At 36.8% G+C, this 22416-nt stretch overlaps 1 protein-coding gene across 1 annotated transcript in view; it reads left to right on the top strand.

The window, feature by feature from the left end:
• The window catches only part of PTPRB (protein tyrosine phosphatase receptor type B), a 151491-nt gene that overhangs the window by 85722 nt on the left and 43353 nt on the right, over window positions 1–22416 (top strand). The window contains exons 18-22 of the mRNA XM_051962474.1: window positions 815–1078; window positions 2206–2487; window positions 7207–7485; window positions 8817–8966; window positions 12587–12830. Coding sequence (XP_051818434.1) covers window positions 815–1078; window positions 2206–2487; window positions 7207–7485; window positions 8817–8966; window positions 12587–12830 — 1219 coding nt within the window. The remainder of the gene's footprint in view (window positions 1–814; window positions 1079–2205; window positions 2488–7206; window positions 7486–8816; window positions 8967–12586; window positions 12831–22416) is intronic.

Here is a 22416-nt window from a genome sequence, read left to right as displayed (position 1 = left end):
GCAAGTGTCAAGTGTTCTCTTTACCTCAGTTTTGTCAACTGTAAAATGAGAAAAATAGCATCTACATCACAGGACTCTTATGAGAATCAAATAAGATAATATTTGTAAAGCACTTAATACAATACCTGGAACAGAGTTAGTAGTATAAAGAAGCTTATTTTTTCATCTTTCAATTATGTAGGTAACTATATGTTTTGATTTCAGATGCTTGTAAAAGAATTCAAAGAAAAGTTCCCCTATGAAAATTCCTGTTCTAAATTTGAAAAGGATATGGAGATGGATTTGACTGATAGGGTTATTTTTAATTTTTTATTTTGCTTAGTTGATATATGGATTTTATTTTCATTGAATTAACCAGATATTTTACTCAAAGAGAAAGAAAGCATTTCATTTTTGCAATTAATGATAATTATGAAATATAAATACTCTTGGGAAAAGTGACACAATACATACCAACCCTGTCAAGTTTTGATAAGGGACAAAGTAAGGAAGGGAACTCAGTGATCCTTGAGTATTTGCAGAGTAGTTAACATAGAAACAGAGACGTCCATAAAGGGAAGACTGAAGAAATAAAGCCATATTTTTCTCTTGGATAGATCCTTCAGTTCAATGGAATTAAACAGTTCAATTGCAGAGCCTGCAGAATGCTTAGAAGAATGATTCTTCTCTCAATACTTCTATGTATACCTAAACTTCAAAATGAGAAGGAAAGGTCACATTAAGCCATTTAAACTAAATGACTTTAACTGTGGCCTCAGAAGTCTTTATTCGTCATTGTTGTGTATTCTGTAGTAATTTTTCCTTTTTCCTTCAGTTCCAGCCCCAGTGAATAATCTCAAGGGATCCAACCAAAATATGACAGATAGCCTCTGGTTCACCTGGAGCCCTGCCCCTGGGGACCTAGATTCTTATGAACTGATTCTTTATAACCCCAATGGCACACAAAAGGAAAATTGGAAAGCAAAAGATCTTATGGAGAGACATTTCCATAACCTTGTTCCTGGAAGAAAATATACTCTGAGTGTGGTGACTCATAGTGGTGACCTTACCAATACCATCAATGCTGAGAGTAGAACAGGTAAGATACTCACCTGCCATTGTCCAGATGAACAAGTGTTCAAAATGGAATCATCACATGAAACATTTGGAAGTTTTTTGGAAATAGGATTGTAATCATATGAACACATAGAGGGATGAAGACTAAATCTGTGGTTTCATTAGCATAAGGAACCCCTAGATCAAGAAACTCCTTCTTCCAATATAGTCCTGGTACCTTCTTTTTTGGTCTTAGAGAGTTGTCTTGGGCACTGAGAATTTAAGTGATTTCCAAGAGTCACAGCAGTATATATCAGAGGTCAACTTAAATCCAGGTTTTCCTGATACTAAGGCTAACTGTCTACACATTACTTCTAACAGCCTATCATTAAATTTTAATTTAAAATTTGATAAATAAGAAAAGCATGGATGTGCTACTCAGAATCAATTCAATTTGTGTTTTGATGTTACCAGTATGGAACAGTGTAACGGCAGCTTAGCTTTCTTGACTTTTTTCCTTATTACTTCCTATAATTACACACAATTCCAGAAGAATTGATCTGCTTCCCTGAATTGGGGATCTCCCATCTTAATATTTTTGTGCAGGCTGTATACCTCATGTCTAGAATAATTTGCTCCTTCCTCACCTCTACCTTTTAGAATCTTAAGCTTTTTTTCATGGTTCAGCTCAGATACTATCTCCTACAGAAAGCCTTTTCACATTCCCCTTATTACCTAGTAGTTTTTTCCTTCCAAATTATCTTGTATTTACTCACCTGTGTAAGTATAGAAGGTAAGCCACTGGAAGACATAGTCCAATTTCTAGTTCCATAGAACTTTTCAATAATAAAGTCAAGCCAACAAACATGTATTAAGTTCCTATTCCAGGTGCTAAGTACTAGAGATACAAAGAAAGGAATGAGATTATCCCTGCCCTTGAGAAGTTTGCAGTCTAATGGAAGAAACAATGCCTGAAACTGAAATATTAATTAATTTTAATTAATTAATATTAATAACTACTAACAAATAAAATCTCAATTTCTTGTCAGATGAGATTGCAAATATGAGGCATAATAAGAGACATAAGAAAAGTAATGTTTTGTTGTGTTAGATTCAACCAACATGTAATTTATAAAGTCTTCACAATTCTTTACTTTCTTTTTTATACAGCACCAAGGCCTCCCAGTACTTTGTCCTTTGCTGACGTGGCAAATACTTCCCTGGCCATCACATGGCTGGGTCCACCAGATTGGACAGATTATGATGACTTTGAGTTGCAGTGGTTTCCAAGAGACCAACTCACCATCTTCAACCCCTATAGTAACAGAAAATCAAAGGGGCGCATTGTATACGGTCTTCATCCAGGGCGATTCTATCAATTCAGTGTTAGGACTGTTAGTGGTGAATCCTGGAAAACCTACAGTCAACCCATTTCTGGAACAGTGAGAACAAGTATGTCATTTGAGGGACCAAAGGTTCTCAAGAGGTGGGGATAGGAGGAAGAGGTGCCATTTAATCATTTCGGTAGTGTTTATTTTAATTTCCTGTTTATGGAGGATTGTCTTTGAATTCATGTGGAAAACAATGTGGGTTATAGACTTGTCTCTTTTTATATTTGCCATGATACTAAAAATAATCCACTCTGTGATCAGAATCCTTGAAAGACATCAGTCTTTACAAACCATCGGTTTTAAGAGAATTTTTTTCTAGAATATTTTGTTCCTTTCCTTACTTTCCATTTTTCCCTTCCCTTCCCTCCATCTTTTCTTCTCTATCTCTCTCTCTCCCTCCCTTCTCTCTCTCTCTCTCTCTTCTCTCTCTCTCTCTCTCTCTCTCTCTCTCTCTTTCCCTCTCTCTTTTTTCCTCTCTCTCTCACTTTCAGTTAGCTGAGAAAGATAAGAATAGTATCTGGGAATTATTAGGAGCAAGAAGAGATGTTGGATACATTTGCATAGAAACAAAGCTTCTACCCTTTTTACTTAAACATTTTCAAAACCTTTGATCCTTGAAGTAATATTATAAAGTAATTTGTACAATGAGTGCAGGAAGGTCTTTTGATTTCATGGAAAATAGTTTTTAATGCTGGCTAGAGTTGAGGGGACACAGGGCAGGGGCCTGTGATTGGATATTTTCCAATAATAGTTTCAAATTCAAATAAAAATGGAGGCTAAATTTTACATAAGGATTTTTGCAAATGGGCTGCATGTTAATTTAAAAACCCATACATTACCGTTATTTACATTTTATTGTATTTTTATTTATTCATTCTGTTAAACATTTTCCAGTTACATTTTAATCTAGTTTGGAGGGCACTTAGGAGTGTTGGGGCTACACAATGTTCCAGGCAGAGTGTTTGACATCTCTGTGTTTTGCAGAATAGATCCCAGACCTAGTGTAGTTTTTTTTTTTTTTTTTTTTTAATTAATCAGTTGGATACTGGAATAGAGAACATATTCTCTTTGCAAGTAGTAGTATTTTCAGAGAATGCTAATCTAGGGAAAATGTTTTACTCCTCTGAGATTATTCTGAAAGATGAAGAATAACTGAAAGTGTACAGTAATAGGGGTAGGAGAAGAAGAAGAATTATAAGTTCATAGGTCTAGGGGAGAAGGGACCAAAAAGGCCAGTGAGTCCAATTCCCTCCCCATTTTAGATATGAGGAAACTGAGGGTCAGAGAGGTTAAGTGATTTGTCCAAACTATCACTGCCAGGAAGTTCCTAACACAGGATTTAAATGTTCCTAACTTTACCTCCAAAGCTTTATCTACTGCTCTACACTGGCTGGATGTAGAGGTTCATTTTTGTGAGTAGAACTCAATTTTATAGTCACTTATATTGCCAGTGTGGCAACTAAGTGGCACAGTGGATAGAGTGCCATGCCTAGAGTCAGTAAAAACTCATCTTTCGAAGTTCAAATTCAATCTCAGATGTTTTAGCATCTGACCCATAGCAAGTCACCTAACCCTATTTGTCTCAGTTTTCTCATCTATAAAAATGAACTTCAGAAGGAAATGACAAACCACTCCAGTACCTTTGCCAAGGAAACCCTAAATGGGGTCACAAGACATGACTGAACAAGAACATTGCCAGTGGTATTCATTTTCTGCCCACACATATTTATTATTTAATTCACCATCCAGGAACTGTGTACAGTTATGTAAATACAAAATGCCATTTCCAGTGGAGCTAAAAACTGAAGAAATCAGGAAGAGGCAGTGTTCTTTGTTAGTTTTCTGGAGGTCTCTGGAGCAGCCTTCTTTTCAGCCCATAAATCACAATGAGAATAGCCAGGTCTTAAAGTTCAAAGTCCAAATTCTTTATTGTCTCTTTTCCTGGGGCCTGGATTAGCTTTCTTGAGAACCTTTCAGACTGGCCTTGATCTCAGTGGGGGAAGTGCAGGAGCCCACCCACCACTGTGGTGTAAGATGAAGTGAATGAATCTGGCTCTGACCCTGGCTAAGTTTGTCCCAGCTTATATGCTCTACACTGAGTATAAACCAATCATTATATCACTAGCAAACCATTATTTGTTGTAAGATTAAATCAATCATACTCAACTAGAGAATTATTAATCACCATGTTAAACTGGATAACCATTGTCTTATCAATTCCACTGACTTAACACCTTATAAGAATCTTTATTTCAAGAACAAGAGTTCTGGCCCATAATAGAAAGGTCCACTTCTTGAAGATAGTTGTACTTAACTGAATATTCAAGAAAGAATTTCAAGAGACAAAAGCAAAGAGATGGGGGATAGAATATTATGTATGGAGAACAAAAAATCCAGTTTACCTCTGTATATGAGAGTGATTCACTTGAATTCAGTGAACCAGATCATGAAGGGCTTTAAATGTCCATAGAAGAGTTTGTATTTTATCCTTGAGTCAAGTCAGCAAGTATTTTTATTAAATTTTTACTATGCAACATCTATTTCTATTTCTATGGGCAGCATGAGAACCACTGAAGCATCTTTAATAGGAACAATGACACAGTCATACTTGACTTCCCTCTCTCTTCCTAGAGTCTGACATATGAATATATTCACACTCATGGGCAGATGCATGCCCATCCATAAGAACATAAGCAATATTACCACATGTAGGAGCAGTGGATCTTACTTAAAGTTGGAAGGAACCCTTAGAACCCATAAGATCTATCCCCCTTCTTTTATAGAAGAGGAAACTGAGGCAGAGATAGTGACTTTTCCTGGGTCACACAATTAATTTGGGATTTAAACCCAGGGAATGCCTTATCAGTTTAATATACCAAGTCATCTCTCATATTCCACTGGAAAACTCTATACTCACACTGGATTTCTATTCGCTTTTTACCTGCCTGACCACAGATGAGAAAATTAAGCATGATTTACATAGAAAGAAGCAGAAAATACCTCATATCTGTACCACGTAGGTAGACATAGTGATAGCAACCCTCACAATAATGGCAGTACCAACAATTTAGAAACCATTATCCCCGCCAGTGACTTCACAGCTGTTTCATTTGGGAAACTAAGACAGGTCCAGTCTTGGCTTATCTATCTGGAGCCTGTTAAATCAGAGGCCCAGGTAAGATGCCAAGAAGTAGAAGTAGAGTCAGACTAGCTTTTCTCCTTTGTCTCATGGCTTTTGATATAAATAAAAGGATTCTCTTCCAATATTCTGGATGATTGGGGCTGGAAATCAACCTCTATCCCACCCCCCCCAACAAAAACCCACATATATTTAATCACCATTGATATCTGTAGATCAAACTATTTCAACATTTATCCATAATGGCTAAATAAGCTGTCACAAAGTCATCAGGATGGCTCTATAGTTTACCTCCATCTTTATCACAGAGGTTACAAATCCTAAGGGCCAAACTGTGGTGGATGGTGGAAGAGCAGCCTCACATTAACTGCCTGGTTAATTGCATGGTCTTACCGATAGGATTGCTTTCTAATGTCAGTATTGGGATACATTGTATGTACATATATATAGCCTCTTACAATCCAATAGCTGCAAGATAAAAAAAAAAAAAGTTCTACAAATGTCATTTATTTATAAGTAATATCCTAGATCAACAATTCTTAATTTTTTTTTTTTTGGTCTCAGCACCTCTTGATACAATTAAAAATTACCAAGGCCCCCAAAGATCTTTTGTTTGTATGGATTAAATTTAGTTATGTTTTCTGTATTCAAAACTGAAATCTTTTAGTATTATTATGAAAATCGTTTTGATCTCAGGAAACTCCTGAAAGAGTCTCAGGTACCACACTTTGAAAACCACTGACCTAGAACAGTAGTTCTTAATTTGAAATCTATGAATCTTTAAAAATATGTTCATAATTGTATTTCAAGTCAACAAATATTTATTAAACTCTCATGAATGTGCCAGGCACAGTGCTAAGTGCTGAAGATACAAAGAAAGGTTAAAAAAAAAAAAGTTCTCAAGTTGCTCAAGAAGCTCACAGTATGATGTGAAGGAGATAATAAATGAACAGCTGTGTAGCAATAAATGAACAGCAAACTAGAGAGAGAGAAAAGTGGAAATAACCTCATAAGGAAAGTACTAAGGTCAAGAAGGACCAAGAGAGGAGGCAGCTAGGTGACTCAGTGAATAGAGCACCTGCCCTGCAATCAGAAGGAGTTCAAATCAGGCATCACACACTTAACTGTCTATGTGACCCTGGGCAAGTCACTTAACTATTTTGCCTCCCCTTTCCCCCACAAAAAGGACCAGGAAGCTAAATGCTGTAGAAAGAGACTTAATGGAAGGCAGAGGAGTCAGGAAGTGTAAATGAGGAGGGAGAGAATTCAGGGACACTTAATGAAAATGCTTAGAAATGTAGTATTTTGTGAAAAAAAAATAAGCAATGAATATCAAGGAAGCCATTGTCATTGGTTCACAGAGTGCTTTGCTGGAACAGGGGAGGTAGAGACTTAGACTGATTCCTTTGAAATGTTGTATTAATTTCATTTCATTTTAAAATAGGCTTCAGTAGACTGACAAAGGAATCCATAACATCAAAAAGGGTCAAGAATCCCTGGCACTGAGGTATTGGGGAGGTAGTTATTATTTGGATATTAAAGTCAGTTAGTTTTGCCCAGAGGCGATAAAAGCAAATACTACAAACAGGAACCATTGCCAAGTTCTGAATCCATTCTATTCTTTCCCTCAACTCCCACCAGGACCAGACAAGATACAAAATCTACATTGCCGTCCACAGAATTCCACAGCCATTGCCTGTTCCTGGATTCCTCCTGATTCTGACTTTGATGGGTACAGCATTGAATGCAGGAAAGTAGACACAGAGGAGGTGGAATTCTCCCGAAAGTTGGATAAAGATAAATCCCTACTCAATATTATGACTTTAGTCCCCCACAAACAGTACCGTGTGTCCATCAAAGTACACTCTGAGGGTATGACCAGTGATGTCGTGGAAGAGACCACAATCACTATGATTGATCGTAAGTATTTGCCTCCACACCGCCACATCCTCCCCCAAAGTCAAAGAGGAGAGCTTTGCTCTCCATTAGTTTTTGTATCTATTGTTATACTTCATTTTAGAAAAGGACCAAAATGACATCACTATGTTGGGGTCAAGAGACAGTGTGTCCAACCATGGCTGATCAGTAGTGCACTGAAGGGGAAAAGATGAAGGAAACATTTATTACAAACCTAATATGTGCCAAGTACATAGTGCTTGTGCCAGATGACACAATAGATAGAGTACTGTATCTGGAGTCAGGAAGACTTGAGTTCAAATCTGTTCTCAGGTACTTATTAGCTATGTGATCCTAGGCAAGTCACTTTACCCTGTTTAACTCAGTTTCCTCATCTATAAAATGACCTGGAGAAGGAAATGGCTAACAATTCCAGTATCTTTACCAGGAAAACACCAAATGGGATCAGAAAGTTCCAGACATGACTGAAACAACTGGACAACAAACACAACAGACAGAAATCTCAGCCTCAAGAGTCCATCCTTTCATTATACAATTGAGGAAACTGGAGCCCTCAGAGGCTGTGTTGACCCTTCCCAATAATCTGCTTTATTGCCCTTATGGGAAGAATTAAGAGAGCAGAGCCAGTATCCTAGAGTTGGAGTTTATAAAGGTTTCTTTTTATAGGGCATCTTCAAGTTAAGCAAGATGAGTAATCTTAATAGACCTGTGTGAGTTACTGCTTTGCTCAAAATACCACTTTTATGGATGTGAACTATAGGGTTCCAAAATCATTCAATGAAGCAACTTTAAGGAATCCTCCTGAGGAATCACCTCTTTCATTACCTTTAATGCACCACTCACATGTTATTTTCGCTACCCATTTTCTACTAGGAAAGTTAGATGTTTGGTGATTGCAAACAACATAGGAATCAAAATGTTGAGATTCAGAAGAAGACCCCAAGAGTGGGAGTTGCAGACCAGTGAGATGTGTCAAAAGAATTTTCAGGCTTGAACCCATCTCCAAGTCAAAGGCAAAGTTTATTGTAATTATAATGCCAATTGAAGTGGGCTAAGTTCCAAAAGGATTTAGCAAAGAATGAGGAGAAAGAAGATAAATTTACAGGACAAAATTAGAGAGGTCAGAGTTTCATGTTACTTATTTGCTAATTTTATGGTTTATAGATAAATTTGAGAGGTGATCTATTCATTATTGTCTCAGGAACTTGATTACTGTTGATTATGTGTTTATATGGAGCTTAATTATATGTTGGTCAGGAACTGACCTTGGTTGGGTTGGTTGATGTGCTAATTTCAGAATCCTCAAACCTTCTTTATTTCTTATCCTCATTCAGGCCCTCCTCCTCCACCTCCAAATATTCGTGTGAATAAAAAGGATGTACTAATTAGCAAGTCTTCCATCAACTTTACTTTTAATTGCAGCTGGTTCAGTGATACCAATGGAGCTGTGAAATACTTTACAATAGTAGTGAGAGAGGCTGATGGTAAGTTTCAGGAAATTAACAAAACTGAATGACACTGAAATGCTTTCCCAGGAAGACCATGGACCTCCTCTGATAATTTTAAATGAAAAAATAAGGCATTTTATGGAGTATTATTTGGGGAGAGGGACACAAGCTACAACTTTTTAAGGGACAGGGACATAGATTAAAGCAGGGTTTCTCAAACTTTTTTTATTTCTGATCCCTTTTATTTGAGAAATTTTTACATGATTTGGGGTTATCTAAGTATATAAAATAGGTATACAAATCAAATATTTTAAATTTTTAAAAATAATTATTTGACATACAATTTTAGCATTTATTAAAAATAAAAGCAAATTCACATTGCTAATGTGCTTGTTTATTTTTATATAAAGAATTAAATCTTTGTAGCATATTTGATTCCTTTTGTTGGTTACCATATTTTTCATAGCCCCCATATTCAATTATGCATCCTCATATAGTATAAGAAGTTCTGAACTAAAGGACTCCTCAAGGGTGCTCCCTGATCCATGATTCTGTCATTTTAAAAATTTAATGCTGAGATGTCATTACTCACAGATTTGCTCAGTTCATTCAGAAATTAGACAAAATCCCACTGCTTTTTTTTTCATTTCTGAATGAACTGAGCAAATCTGTGAGTAATGACATCTCAGCATTAAATTTTTTAAAATGATAGTATTTCCACATCACAGTGATCACTAGAAATAATGTGCTTTGTTGTGCTAGTTAAAACAATTTTTTATGATTAATCCTAGGCCAAAAATAGTTTCTATGATTCTTTGTTTATTTAAAGTCCTTTTCTGCATTTTAAAAAAGGAGCACTAAATTCTTCCTTCAAAGCCTTTTACCTACCCTTATTTCAAACATAATATGAATCAACTCCCCAGAAAAATAGTCCAAACTCCCAAACCACTGCCTGCATCAAAAAATCCACAAGCTCAAAGTGGGAAGAGGGTAAAGGATTGTTATAAATTATATCCTGTTAGTCATTCAACTAGTATTTACCTCCAAGTGCTTTTCTAGTTCTGAATCCATAACTCTTAAGATTTTAGAAGAAATTTTTCATTAAAGATGATTTTTAGACTTACTAGAAACAAAACTCCTTAATGCAAAAAAAAAAAAAAAATTAAGGTAGATAATTTCAGATTATCAGAAGTACTATGATATTAGACAATCCCTAGTATTGTTGATGTACTCATTAATTCCTGAGCTCTTGATAAAACAGAAATTTTAGACAAAAACTACACCATCAATACGACTCTCCCAATACTACTCTTAAGGTTGGAAATGGGACCCCACAAGTCACAGACTATAGTGCTGGAAAAACTAAGGCAAGACAGAGATTAGAGGTTTTTAATATTTTATTAATGGAGATGTTGAACTAGTCAGCTTGTTTCAAAGCATTCAGCCACAAGCAAGGGATTTCAGAGATTTCAGACATTTTTATAGGGCTCCAGTGATCAGGGAAACAAAGGCAAGGGGGAATAGAGCCCTGGGTGGATGGAAGTTCCAGGAAAGGACCATAAATTCAGTTCTAACAGATTGGAGGTAAGGAGAGAGGATCATAAATTCTGATAAGTTAGGAGTAAAGAAGCTAGAGACAGGAAGTCTGAGACCAGAAAGATAGGGGGTGCCATCTAGGTATTTGAAATAAGCCATTTGGAATTTTATGACTTTTTGCAGTGTAGAGTGGCCAGTGTTCTGAGGCCCCAGTTCTCTCAGTCCTAATGTCCAGGAAAGGGGAGAAGGGTTGGACCTATCATACTGAAATGTTTGAAAATGAAATAATTCAAGGAAACTAATGCAGGGAAACAGGTATTACAATTCAGGGAAACTGAGGCATTACAAGACCAGTGTCAGAGATGTCTCAAAAGAATTTGCAGGCTTGAACCCATTTCCTGATCAAGGGGCACAGTTTTATTGTAATTATAATGCCAATTGAAGTGGGTTAAATTCCAAAAGAATCTAGCAAAGTGCTAAGAGAGAGAAGACATTTTTATCCAGCTTTCTATTATTGACATGCTAATTCTGTGGCCCAAAGATAGGATGAGGAGTGGTCTCCAAAATTTGGTTCTCACTGACCAATAGATTATCACTATTGTCTCAGGAATCTGGTCAGTGGGCTATCCTGAGGTCAAAAGCTATCTGACAGTCAGCAATGAACTGAGGAATGGTCTATTCAGAATCACACAGATTATTGTTCTTAGACTGAGTGTGGGAAGTCCCTGAGGCAGACTCCAAGATTTAGGATTACTGATTTATTATTAGAACTGAAGCTTCTCTAGGATCAGGGGACCTCAAAATCTTTGTTGTCTTCCCTAGAAGCTATATTACATCACACCATCCTTAAGGACGGGATTTTAATTAATGTCAATGCAGAAAAGCAATGGTCCAAATAATCCAGAGCTTCAGACAAGCTCAAAGCTATTTGTACAACTTAATTGTATTTGCATTCTATGGGGAAAATCTAATTTTAACTAATGTATAATAAAACTCTTTTCCAAGCTTCTGCTAATAACACATACATTTTGATGCAACAAAATTGTAGAATTATCCAGTAAAATCATTTGTATCTCCCAACTTCCTCTTATCAATGTAAATAGCATCTGACCTATAAAATATGTCTTTATGTGTATATGCATTCACATCTATATACTTTTATATGCAAATGTATCCCCCTAGATGGAAAACTAGCTTTAAATTTCACACATAAATATCTTGGACAAGTTATTTAAATCTATCAATCAGTACTTTAGGCACTTCTCTAAAAGCAACACTTGCAGAATTGTTAGAGAGAATTAGTTCACCTAGAAGTTACTTACAGCAATGAAACATAAGTTTGCATTGACAAAACACTCAGACGTTTATTCAGATTTACTGAAAGGATTAGCTTGAGATGGTCATTGATTGGATAGTGGGAAGAAGTTGGGCAAGAATTTAAAATTTTTATAGCTTGCAACTGAGAGTTATTGTATAAAGACTTATTAGAATGGCTGTTAACTTGTTTTGGAGATAGGGGAAAGAGTGAAGTCTGGGATAAATCCTATATAGACATGAAGCTTTGGTGACATTTCATAGATTTCTTGATCACTATTATGCTCTAGGCAAAGCCCTAAGGTAGAGCAAGTAGAATTTTGCCTCAGACTATGGAAATAAAAAGTGTACTTCCTGAACTTTAGCTGGTAGAAACAATGGAGCTTACCAACTAGTTACTTAAAATAGGAAGCTACTACTGATGGTTCCCTTCTTCCAGCAACCACACAGCCCAGTGAGCTAGGTACCAACCCAGTTCCCTCTTCTTGAAGACAACTTCCATAGGGTGCCCTGGGGCTTCAGCTGACATGACCATATCTCATAGGTTCATAGATTTCAATGCTTTAGTTCTCTCCCATTTCAAAAACTGTTTTTGATAGTTTTTATGCTATTTACCTAAAGGGTGAGAGCTGTTGGTTATAACTCTGACTCTGAAGTTACTGGGGGGGAGGAGGAGGTAGGAAATGGAGGTTTACCAATCATGATTTGGAGTTACTCACCAGTGCAAGGAAGTAACTCTTTAGTAACTTCCACAAACCATAGTCTGTTCTCTTAATACAAAATCTGTGTGCATTTCCCATTTCCAGGCAGTGATGAGCTAAAGCCAGAGCAACGTCACCCCCTGCCTTCCTACTTTGATTACCGCCACAATGCATCAATCCATGTCTATCAGACCAACTATTTTGCAAGCAAATGTACAGAAAGTCCTGAGATCAACTCAAAGAGCTTTAACATTAAACTTGGAGCAGAGATGGACAGCTTGGGTGGTAAATGTGATTCAGATCACCAAAAATTCTGTGATGGTCCCCTGAAGCCCCACACTGCCTACAGGTGAGACTAGTTGCTGTGATTATGCTTAGAAGAGATAGATACAAGACATTATTTTACTGGGTGCTGGGCTTTTGGGGCTGGAGTGTTGCACTTTTAAAGGGCTAGAATTATTGCCATAACTTTTTGGATTTTAGGGAATGATATATAAAAGCAAGGTCCCTGCTTTGTTTCTTAAGTTCCTTCATCATTCTAAGAATAATATATGTCATTTTATGCAAATCCAAGTATTCTGCTTAGACTCTCTTTCAAATTCAATTAGCTGTGTTATAGTAGCTATAGGATTGGTTTGGGTATCTAGGACACCTAAATTCAAAATCCTAGCTCTGTCCTCTCATCTGTGTGACTTTGTGCAAGATATCAGATACCTCTCTGAGCATCAGTTTCATCATCTATAAAAATGAAAGGATTCTATTTGATGAGCTGTAAAGATTCTTTCTGGACATCTAGAACTCTGGGTCTAGAGTCAGGAAAACCTAAGTTCAAATCCAACCTCAGACACTTACCAGCTATATGACCTTGGGTGAGTCACTTCACCCTGTTGGCTTTAGTTTCCATCTGTAAAATGAGCTAGAAAAAGAAATGGCAAACTATCCCATTATCTTTGTCAAGAAAATTCCAAATGGGGTCACAAAAAATGAGACATGACTCAAGAATAGCAACAAAAGGTTCCTTCCAAGTCTAGAACTATGGTTTTATGATTCTTCATAATTTAATGGAAAATTTTATTTTGTTGTCTTCTGCTTCTGATAGCACCAAAAAAATGAGTTCGAAGATTTATAAAAATGGAATAAACCTAATTTGACTTCTAGTTTGAGTTCACTGATGAATTCAAATGCATTTTATTTTCCATTTTAAATCTGGGCAGTTTTGAAGTTTAATTTGTATACATTAGTAGCTGTGGGCTCTGGTAGATCTGATTTTGAGTCCTTCTGTATTTCCTTAGGTCAAATCACTTAATTCATTTCTCTGAGCTTTAGTTAAATCAGTATTTCTTAAGTATGTATTATGTGCCCCACACTATGTTAAGCACTGGGGATACAAAGAAAGGATAAAAAATGTCCCTGCCCTCTAGGAACTTACAATCTAAGGGAGGGATTCACAATCTAATCAGTTCCCTCAGCTGTTTAAAAGAAAAAACAATGAGAAAGGAAAGAAAATGCTTGGATTGCCTACTTTTATGAGTATTTATGAGGAAAAGGCTTTGTAAAGCTTAAAGCACTATAGGAGAGTTTGTTGTTATTATTCCTTTTCTGCCAAAATATAGAGACGAGTTGAGAAATATAAATTTTTAATTGGAGAATTTATTTAAGTTGTCTTGACCACATAGGATTAGCATCCAAAGTGCATGATCCTGAACAAAAGAATGTAGAGCTTTTTTATAGAGTTGACAGAGACTAAAAAAGTCTCTGTCAACTAGAAAACAGGTTGGTCTGCTTTCTTATGGCACGATGAACAGCTGAGAGCAAGTTAAGGACAGATGTGGGTTGGAGGGAGAGAGGGTGGTAAAGTTTGGGAGTCCTGGACAAATGAGTAGGAACAGACTCTTCCCTGACTGCTAATCCTTCAATCTAATCCCTAGGTGAGTTGTCTGGTGAAGGTGTTTTGCCCACTCTTTCAAGTGCTTCTGGAATGAGGATCCTCTCATCCAGAAAAAAGCCACCAACTTTCCTAGTCCCTTATCCCCCATTTTGTTTTGAATATGGAATCATCCGAGGGGAATGAACAGGGCTCCTAGAGTCAAGTAGCTATCTCATATATAAAGCTTGAAAGTGAATTAAAATTCCTATACATAACACACTTGTATAAGTGCTCTGGCACTTATCTAAAGATTTCTCGAATAATTACATGTTCTGAAGGGAATATTATGTTCAATTAAATAATGCAGATACATTTTATAATTTGACAAGCACCAAACTGAATTGTTAGTGGTGCATCCTCTTTCAGCAACATTTACCCAAATTTTTCATCCTAAGTCTTAAGTGCATTGTAACAGGGGACCCACTCAGAATTTGGGGTCCATTTATCAACCAGTTCCAGTTACCCAAATCTAGTTTTTTTCTTGGGGGGGGAGGGCTGGGGCTATGATTTTAACATTTCCTACTTCTTTTTAGGGGAATTCAAATCCTTGAATCACCATTTTCCAAATAATTAAGAGACTGCAGAATATAATTTTCATTGACTCACCCTGAGACCTGGATCAATGGGGCCCAAAGTCCATTAGGGGCAGGGGCAATGGTCTCATCTTCTGAAACTGCTTCCTACTGAGAATGGGTATAGAGCTGAATCATCCTACAGGATCCTATTTTCGGGTTGGTATGCTGGAACTGATTAAAGCATCAATGGGTTGATCCATGTCCTTGAAGCTGTCAATACAGCTGTAACTTGACCAAAATCTAGAATTTAAAAAAGTCTAACAAATAGATGTTAGAATAGGCTGAGATAGAAAAATTGGTCCACAAGATTTAGAGAGGCCAGTATAGATTGGCCAGCAGCTTTTCATGTAAGGAAATGTGTTTGTGTCATAGGATACAAACAAATGTTAAAGATGTGTCAGCTGTCTCAATAAACAATAAAATAGCAGTTAGATCTCACAGACAATTGTGTCAATTGTTCCTACATTATTTTAGAAACATTTAGAAACATACCTAAAGACACAAATATCTAGTAACTGAGAGATGACTAGGCTAAATACTCATTCACCTAATTATTTAGGATATAATGACTACATTTAGTCAGGTTGGAAACAGCAAGGTATTACATAATTGAATTGCATTAATGGTTTCTATTGACTATTTGTTCTGATTATAGAAATCTGCAATAGGAGGAAAAAGCAAGGATATGGCAAATATCATATTAGTCAAAACTGATTCTTCAGGGCCTCAATATGAAAGCACATACATGACACAGGATAAAGTAGCCTTAACTCAGTTTTACTACAAGTAATTGTCCCAGTTTTAGTAATACTTCTGCCTTAAGCAGACTCAGTAATAATCAGGTGGGTTCTTATTCAAAAGAACACCATTGGGTAACTGAATTGGAAGGGTCCTACCTTGACAGAAGCCAAGATTGTCCTCAGACTGTTGCCCAGATACTAACTTCCACTTATAACAATTCAGAATCCCATTCTTCTGAGTAGCTTGTGGAATATTTCTTTCAGATGGTGAATCACTGGCTTGATAATCTATCGGATAGTCATACCTGAATTTAAAACTCCAAATAATATCAGCTACAGTTCCAAGAGATTTTATCTCCAACAGTAAATCTCATTAATCAAAGCTTCAGATGAATCTAGTTCTCAAAGATCATATCCTAAATAGATATTGACTATGACCTCACATTGCTAACAGTAGGAGGTTCATCCTAGGAAGTTCACAGCTTATCTTTTATACCTAAGTAGATGGCTTTACAAATCATTTTGCCTTTTTTTTCTAAATTGCAGATTGTCTATAGCAGAAACATGTTCAAAAAGACAAAGGCAAAAACTATTATCCTCAGAGTCCCTTTAAATAATGGGTGCAACTTTATGACATAATACAATCAATTAAAACTCATATAGAACATAGAATATCCTAATTTCACATGAAAGAACCTCATCTGAATTAACATTATAACAATTTCTTCATTCTTAAAAAAATGTTTATTCAACTTCCTCTAATTGAGGAGTCCATATAAACTTTTTGGAAATAACCATATCAAATTTATGAGATCCAAGCCTGGGCTTGGAGGAGGAAAACAAGAACAGCAGAGGCGTGTGTGACAAGAATTCACTAACCTGAATTATCTGTGGCACAGAATAGGAAAGTTTCTTTCTGAATATCACTAAGAAAAAGATTCTCTTAGTGGACAAAAGCCCCTAGTACAATCCAGAGATTTTGCAAAGAGGATTGTTGAGGGTACTTAGCTTTATGGACAGATCCTAGAGCTTGGGACAATTGAAACAATGGAGAATTTTGGAATTGAATAGGTATCTGTTTGCATCTATAGAGAACTTATTCTGTAGTGAGTATTATCAATAGGGGTGGACTTTCAGGATAACAGTATGAAGCTGGTTATACTGTTTGTCTCTCCTGGGGCACAGAGGCAAAGTTCAAGGTAGCTTTCTCCTTGAGAGAAAAAGTTTTTCAGGCTTCCCATTTCAAAATCAGGTTAATATTCTACTCTGAGTACTTTAGGAAAGCTATAGATCACATTTGTTATCATATTCATTAAACAAGGAGACTATTATGAACTTAAATAAATATTATATAATAATAATATTAAATAATTTGCTGAAGACAAATGGAGACTTCGGTAGATAATCACTTTCAGAGAACTCTGCTTCTAATAAACCACTTAAAAGTTTCAAGCATTGCTAAGCAGTGCAATCTTTGATACAGATCTTTGATCAAAAATGACTTGCCTTAAAACAGCCATAGACTTGAAAAAGAAGAAGTAGCCATACCTAGCGGGGAGGAGGGTGAGTTAAATCTTCATCTTTCTAAGCCTACAGATCTTTCCCTTTCCCCTTCTTTATTTGTGAAAGGAAAAGTCTGAGGCAGCCAGAGACTTGCATAAACTGCTTCCTCTGTATTTAGAAGATCATTTCCCTTTCATATACAAGTTTAGAGTCCCTCCTTCAATGTCTCCTAATGGCCTATGATTCCATCTGTCTTATCTTTTATAACTTCCTGCTTATATCTGGCCATGCATTTGTTACAAAATGGACCCTCAAAATACACTTCTTGTCCTTATCTGAGGGATCTAGACCTAGATATTTCCTTTCATAAATTCACTCAATTTTTAAAGTTGCTCTATTTCCTTCCTCCAGAGTCTAGGGGGAAAGGTGGAGGGAGTTAATAAAGTCCTCTGGAGAATTGTTAGGGCCAGGTTGTTGGGTTTGGAGCAATGGGGGGAAAGGGAGGAAGGGAGGAGAAGCATATGGGAGAGGGAGAAAAAAGGAGTCCCATTGATGAGGTTTAGATTTGGGATACCCAAATGAAATTAGGGTTTCTGGTGGTCAGGGAGTTAAATAAGGTCTAGTGGCGGCACAAGATCCTCTGTAAAGGAATTTACAGACCCCAAAACCTAGATTGATAAAAGAGGTTTATTATAGGAATTGGAAGTAAGGTTAAAGTCTAGTTAAGGAAATGGGTGAGGGTAAAGAGAGATTGGCACTGGAAACAGTATTCCAGTGGGCAAAAGCTCCTAAGGTGCCAAGAGCACTGGCACGTTTGGTACCTCTGCAAAGAGAGGATTTTAGTTTGGTTCCTTTTATAATGAGAGATTTAGCTAAAGGGGCCCATGGGTGGAGTCCCAAGTTGGCTCAGATCCAATGGGGACTGTGAGAGCCTAAGTTGGCTCAGATCCCATGGGGGCTGGGACAAGCCCCGGATCTCCTATTGGAATTCAAAGGGATGCTTTTGACCAGGATTTGTAAATCAAATGTCCTAGCTTTTTGAATTGATAATACATCAGCCAGGAGGAGCTGGGAGTAATCTGAATCACAAATCAATTTGAAAGGATCACAAATCAGTTTCTTAAAGGCTTCACCATGGATGTGGTGGAACAGATTCCTGTTCTGACCTCCCCTCCCCACCTCAACACTTTACCATGCTGTCTTTTCTCCCTTTCTAACAAGTTCCAGCTCTCTCTTTCGGATTACCGCATACTGTTTCCCTCTCTCTCCAACAACTTACCAAAACAATAATCTGTAACAATTTTAGATTTCAATATTACAATAACCCCTACTTAATTATCAATTTCACAGTTTTCACAGATGATAGCCAAATAAACATAATATGTCCTATCACAAAAAGGGATAGGAATTTCATTTAATTTACAATCGTCTCCAATTTTAATGTTAACACCAATTAAAAGCTAAAAAAAAAATCAATACTTTACTTTGTGATATTCTGACTAGATGTTCCATTCAAACTACCAGTTGCTTTTTGCAAATCAATCTTCTCTTGTTTTTAAAATCACCTCCTTTAAAACTTTAAGATTTAAATAACTTTAGGCCAAATTTCATAAAATATACATATGTCTAGCAGAGCTGACAAAATTTAAAGCATAGTTCATAATTTTTAGAAATTACCCAATATACATTTTAGAAAATAACATACTTCATCTAATTAGGATGCAAACATGTGATCCTCCTATGGTAAGATACCAGAACTTTGTTTTAGTAACCAATGTTTTAACTTAAAATCAAATCAAATACAGTTTAAAATTCCAGTAGTAATGTTTCAGTATTCAAATAAATTCAAAATAAACAAATTTAGCATGTACCAGTAAACAGTAATTATCTCCTACAATTTTAGAATCACAATTCCAATTTAAATATACACAGACCTCAAAATCTAATAGTCTAGTCAAGCCAAACCCTTTTTTTGGTGGCAGTAAACTTTTTCTCCTTATTTTCCTCAGGCAAAATAACCCTACTTCACAAATTTTGAATTTTCAAGAGAAACTCCAGAAGAAGACTCCACCTCACTTCCCCTCTGTTTAATTGACTTCAGCTTTCTTTATTCTCGTTTACCTTCCCCCATTCAGAGTTTCAAACTCTCAAGTTTTTAAGTTCTTAAAAGGCAAACCTGATCCAGATAAAGTTTTTGCTCCCTTTTTTTGTGCTGTTTACTGCCAAAACTAAAAGTAGCCAAATGCTTTTGTTTTTCCCAAGTACCCAATTCTTAAATCTTCAGTCAGTGCAAAGAGATTACAATTTACATATCCCTTTAGTTTGTTTAAAGCGACAATCTAAATACATGACAAAAACAGGGACTACACAAACACAACAGAAGTTTTAGATTAACTTCATATATCAAAAAATACAGGCCAGAGACAAGCTCTAGACATTTCAGGAGTACTGAGGGGAGATTTGGTTTTGGCAGTCTCTCCCTCCCAGAAACAGACCAGACTCCAAATTGAACTGGAGGATACCCAGACCTACTGAAGTGTTGATTGGTGTCCCATCAACAGTGGCCCGAAACATTAACTGGCTGTATCCAGTCTAGTACCTTTGGGAAACTGAATGCTAGCAACCAGACAGAATATATCTACAGGAGTTACAGACCAATCTCTCCACTTCAGCCCAATAGGGGTCTGTCGGAAGTGTTTTCAATGTGGCCAGCCCTAGTTCTCCCCTGAGGTCCTAGAATGTCTCAGGGGGCTGACTCCCCTAGAGGAACAGGGCAAAAGCAGATCCAAGGCTCACCCTGAAGCCCAAAAATTTCCAATTTCACTCTCTATATAATATATCCCGGGAATCTCCAAAACTGTTGTACTAAAATATAGAGATGTTGAGAAATACTAATTTTTAATCGGAGAATTTATTTAAGTCAAGTTGGCCATATAAGATTAGCATCTGAAGTGCATGGTTCTGAACAAAAGGACATAGGGCTTTTTATAAGGTTTACTAGAAATAGAAAACAGGTTGGCCTACTAGTGACGAGGGGAGCACCCAAACTATTTCTCTTTCCCTCTCTCTGACTTTGGGGGGAACGCTAAGCTCTCCCCAGAGAGACCCATCCCAGGGAATCAAGATAAAGTGGTTTCATTCTGTTATCTTGGTAGGGTTAGTTGAGTATAGGTCCCTCTCTCTGACTTTGGGAGCTCCCCTGTCACTCCTTTATGTTAAGGAAAAAAATAAAGGGCAAGGAGACAGCAGTCTTATATGAGATTTCCTTTGCTGTTCTTATGCCAAGCAGGGTGCTGACAGAAAAGGAGACAAGGGTCTTTTTAGGTATGCAAAGGGATTTGGGACTGCTGAGTTATTTTAAGTTTAGGGCTTTTTCAAATTCAGTTTCCCCAATCCAGTTTTTCTGAGAGATTAGGGCTATGGTTTTAACATTCCAAAGACAGGCCCTGAAAAGACTCGAGTGCCTTCTGTCCCAGTTCAGTAAATGACGTAGCACATAAATGCAACTTCTCTCCATGGGAGCAGAGGGATATCCATCATATTTATTTAGGACAGCAGGGAGCCATCCCCCAAATCTCTAAAAAATTATTGCCATTTTTTGTTTCAAAACTAGTCATACTGATTCAGGGCAGTCCCAATGTTCTTATGATGAAAGAGCCATCTCTATCCAGAGAGAGAACTGTGGGGACTGAGTTGCATCACAATGTAGTGTTTTTGCTTTTTTTGTTTGTTTGTTTGTTTTTGCTTGCTTGCTTTTTATTTTCTTTCTCATTTTTTCCCTTTTTGATCTGATTTTTCTTGTGCAGCATGATAGTTGGGGAAATATGTATAGAAGAATCTAGAGGAGGGATAGGGAGGAGAAAAAAGATTTGGAACACAAGATTTTGCAAGGGTGAATGTTGAAAACTATGTATGTATTTTGAAAATAAAAAGATTTTAAAAAACCATACTTCATAATATAGACTTACTTCTTCTTCTCTTACTATTCCCTGTCTCCTATAATCAAGAATTTAAAGTAGGATGGAATTTAGCCAAACTAATAAATCAACAATGTCTGACATTATGGGCAATCTCAGACAACCATGACACTCAGACACTCAGAGACCATGGTCTCTCATTTCTGCAAACAAAGAAGGGAGGCAAATTCTCATCTCTCTTCTTTGAGGCCAAGTTTGTTCATTTTAATTTTACAGCATTCAGTTTCAGTTGTTTTGCGGTTGTTGTTCTTTCCATTTACACTGTTGTCTTCATGATGTGGTTTGAATAGTCTCAGTTCCTGGTGGTCAAGAAGTTAGTGGCAAGTTAGTGGTTAGTGGTTTAGGAGTGAAAGAATTCACTCATTTCCAAATTATTAGTTGCAAAATGAAAGTTTATTGTTGGATAGAAAACAGTTTACAAGGGATTTACTTCTATAGTAGCAAAGATCTATTGGGAAAATGGAATTTTGATGCTGAGAATGCTTAGCAGGCAGGGTCCTAGCAAAGTGCATAGGCCATTTGCAAAGACCTTAGTTGAGGGAAGCTGTTATATTGGGTATCTCAGTGCGCGTTGGGACAGCCCGAGCAAGTCAGACCAGGATTCTTGGTAGGAGCTTCAGGAGCTGAGGTTCCCAGGCTTAGATTCTTATCAGTTTTCAGCCAGGATTTTCTATTGGAATTAACAACACTTCAAAGGGGTGCTTTTTGACCAGGATTTCTAATTGAATCAAAGGCTCTGACATCCTAGAAAGATAATTTGTCTGGTGGGGATATGCCTTTCGCCTGGAGGGATTGAGACTCTGAAAGGGATCACAGATCAAACTTTAGTTAAAAAAAAACCTGTTCCCTCCAGCTTCAATCACTGCTGGTTGATTCCTCTCCTTTGCATCATTTCATTCAGTCCATCCCTTATTTCCTCATATTCATCCTATTCATTATTTATTACAATTATGTTCATGTGCCATAATTGATTATGCCAATCTTTATTCAGTGAGGCCATCTACTTTGCTTCTAATTCTTTGCTACCATAAAAAAAAAAAATTGCTGCTATGAGGCCTTTCTTTTTTATCATGGACCCTCTTGGAGTTTATCATTCAAATAGAGAATCTCTCTGATCTATAGGTCTCTTAGCATTATGGATATGTGGGTGTAGTATATCTGTTATCCTCACTTTCTCGAACAATAAATAACATCCATTCATTGTCTTTTGAAT

The sequence above is a fragment of the Antechinus flavipes genome, chromosome 5, assembly GCF_016432865.1.
Source record: "Antechinus flavipes isolate AdamAnt ecotype Samford, QLD, Australia chromosome 5, AdamAnt_v2, whole genome shotgun sequence".
NCBI classification, from domain to species: domain Eukaryota; kingdom Metazoa; phylum Chordata; class Mammalia; order Dasyuromorphia; family Dasyuridae; genus Antechinus; species Antechinus flavipes.
The sequence above is the reverse complement of the archived record's forward strand: the minus strand, read 5'-3'. Positions and strand labels throughout refer to the sequence as shown.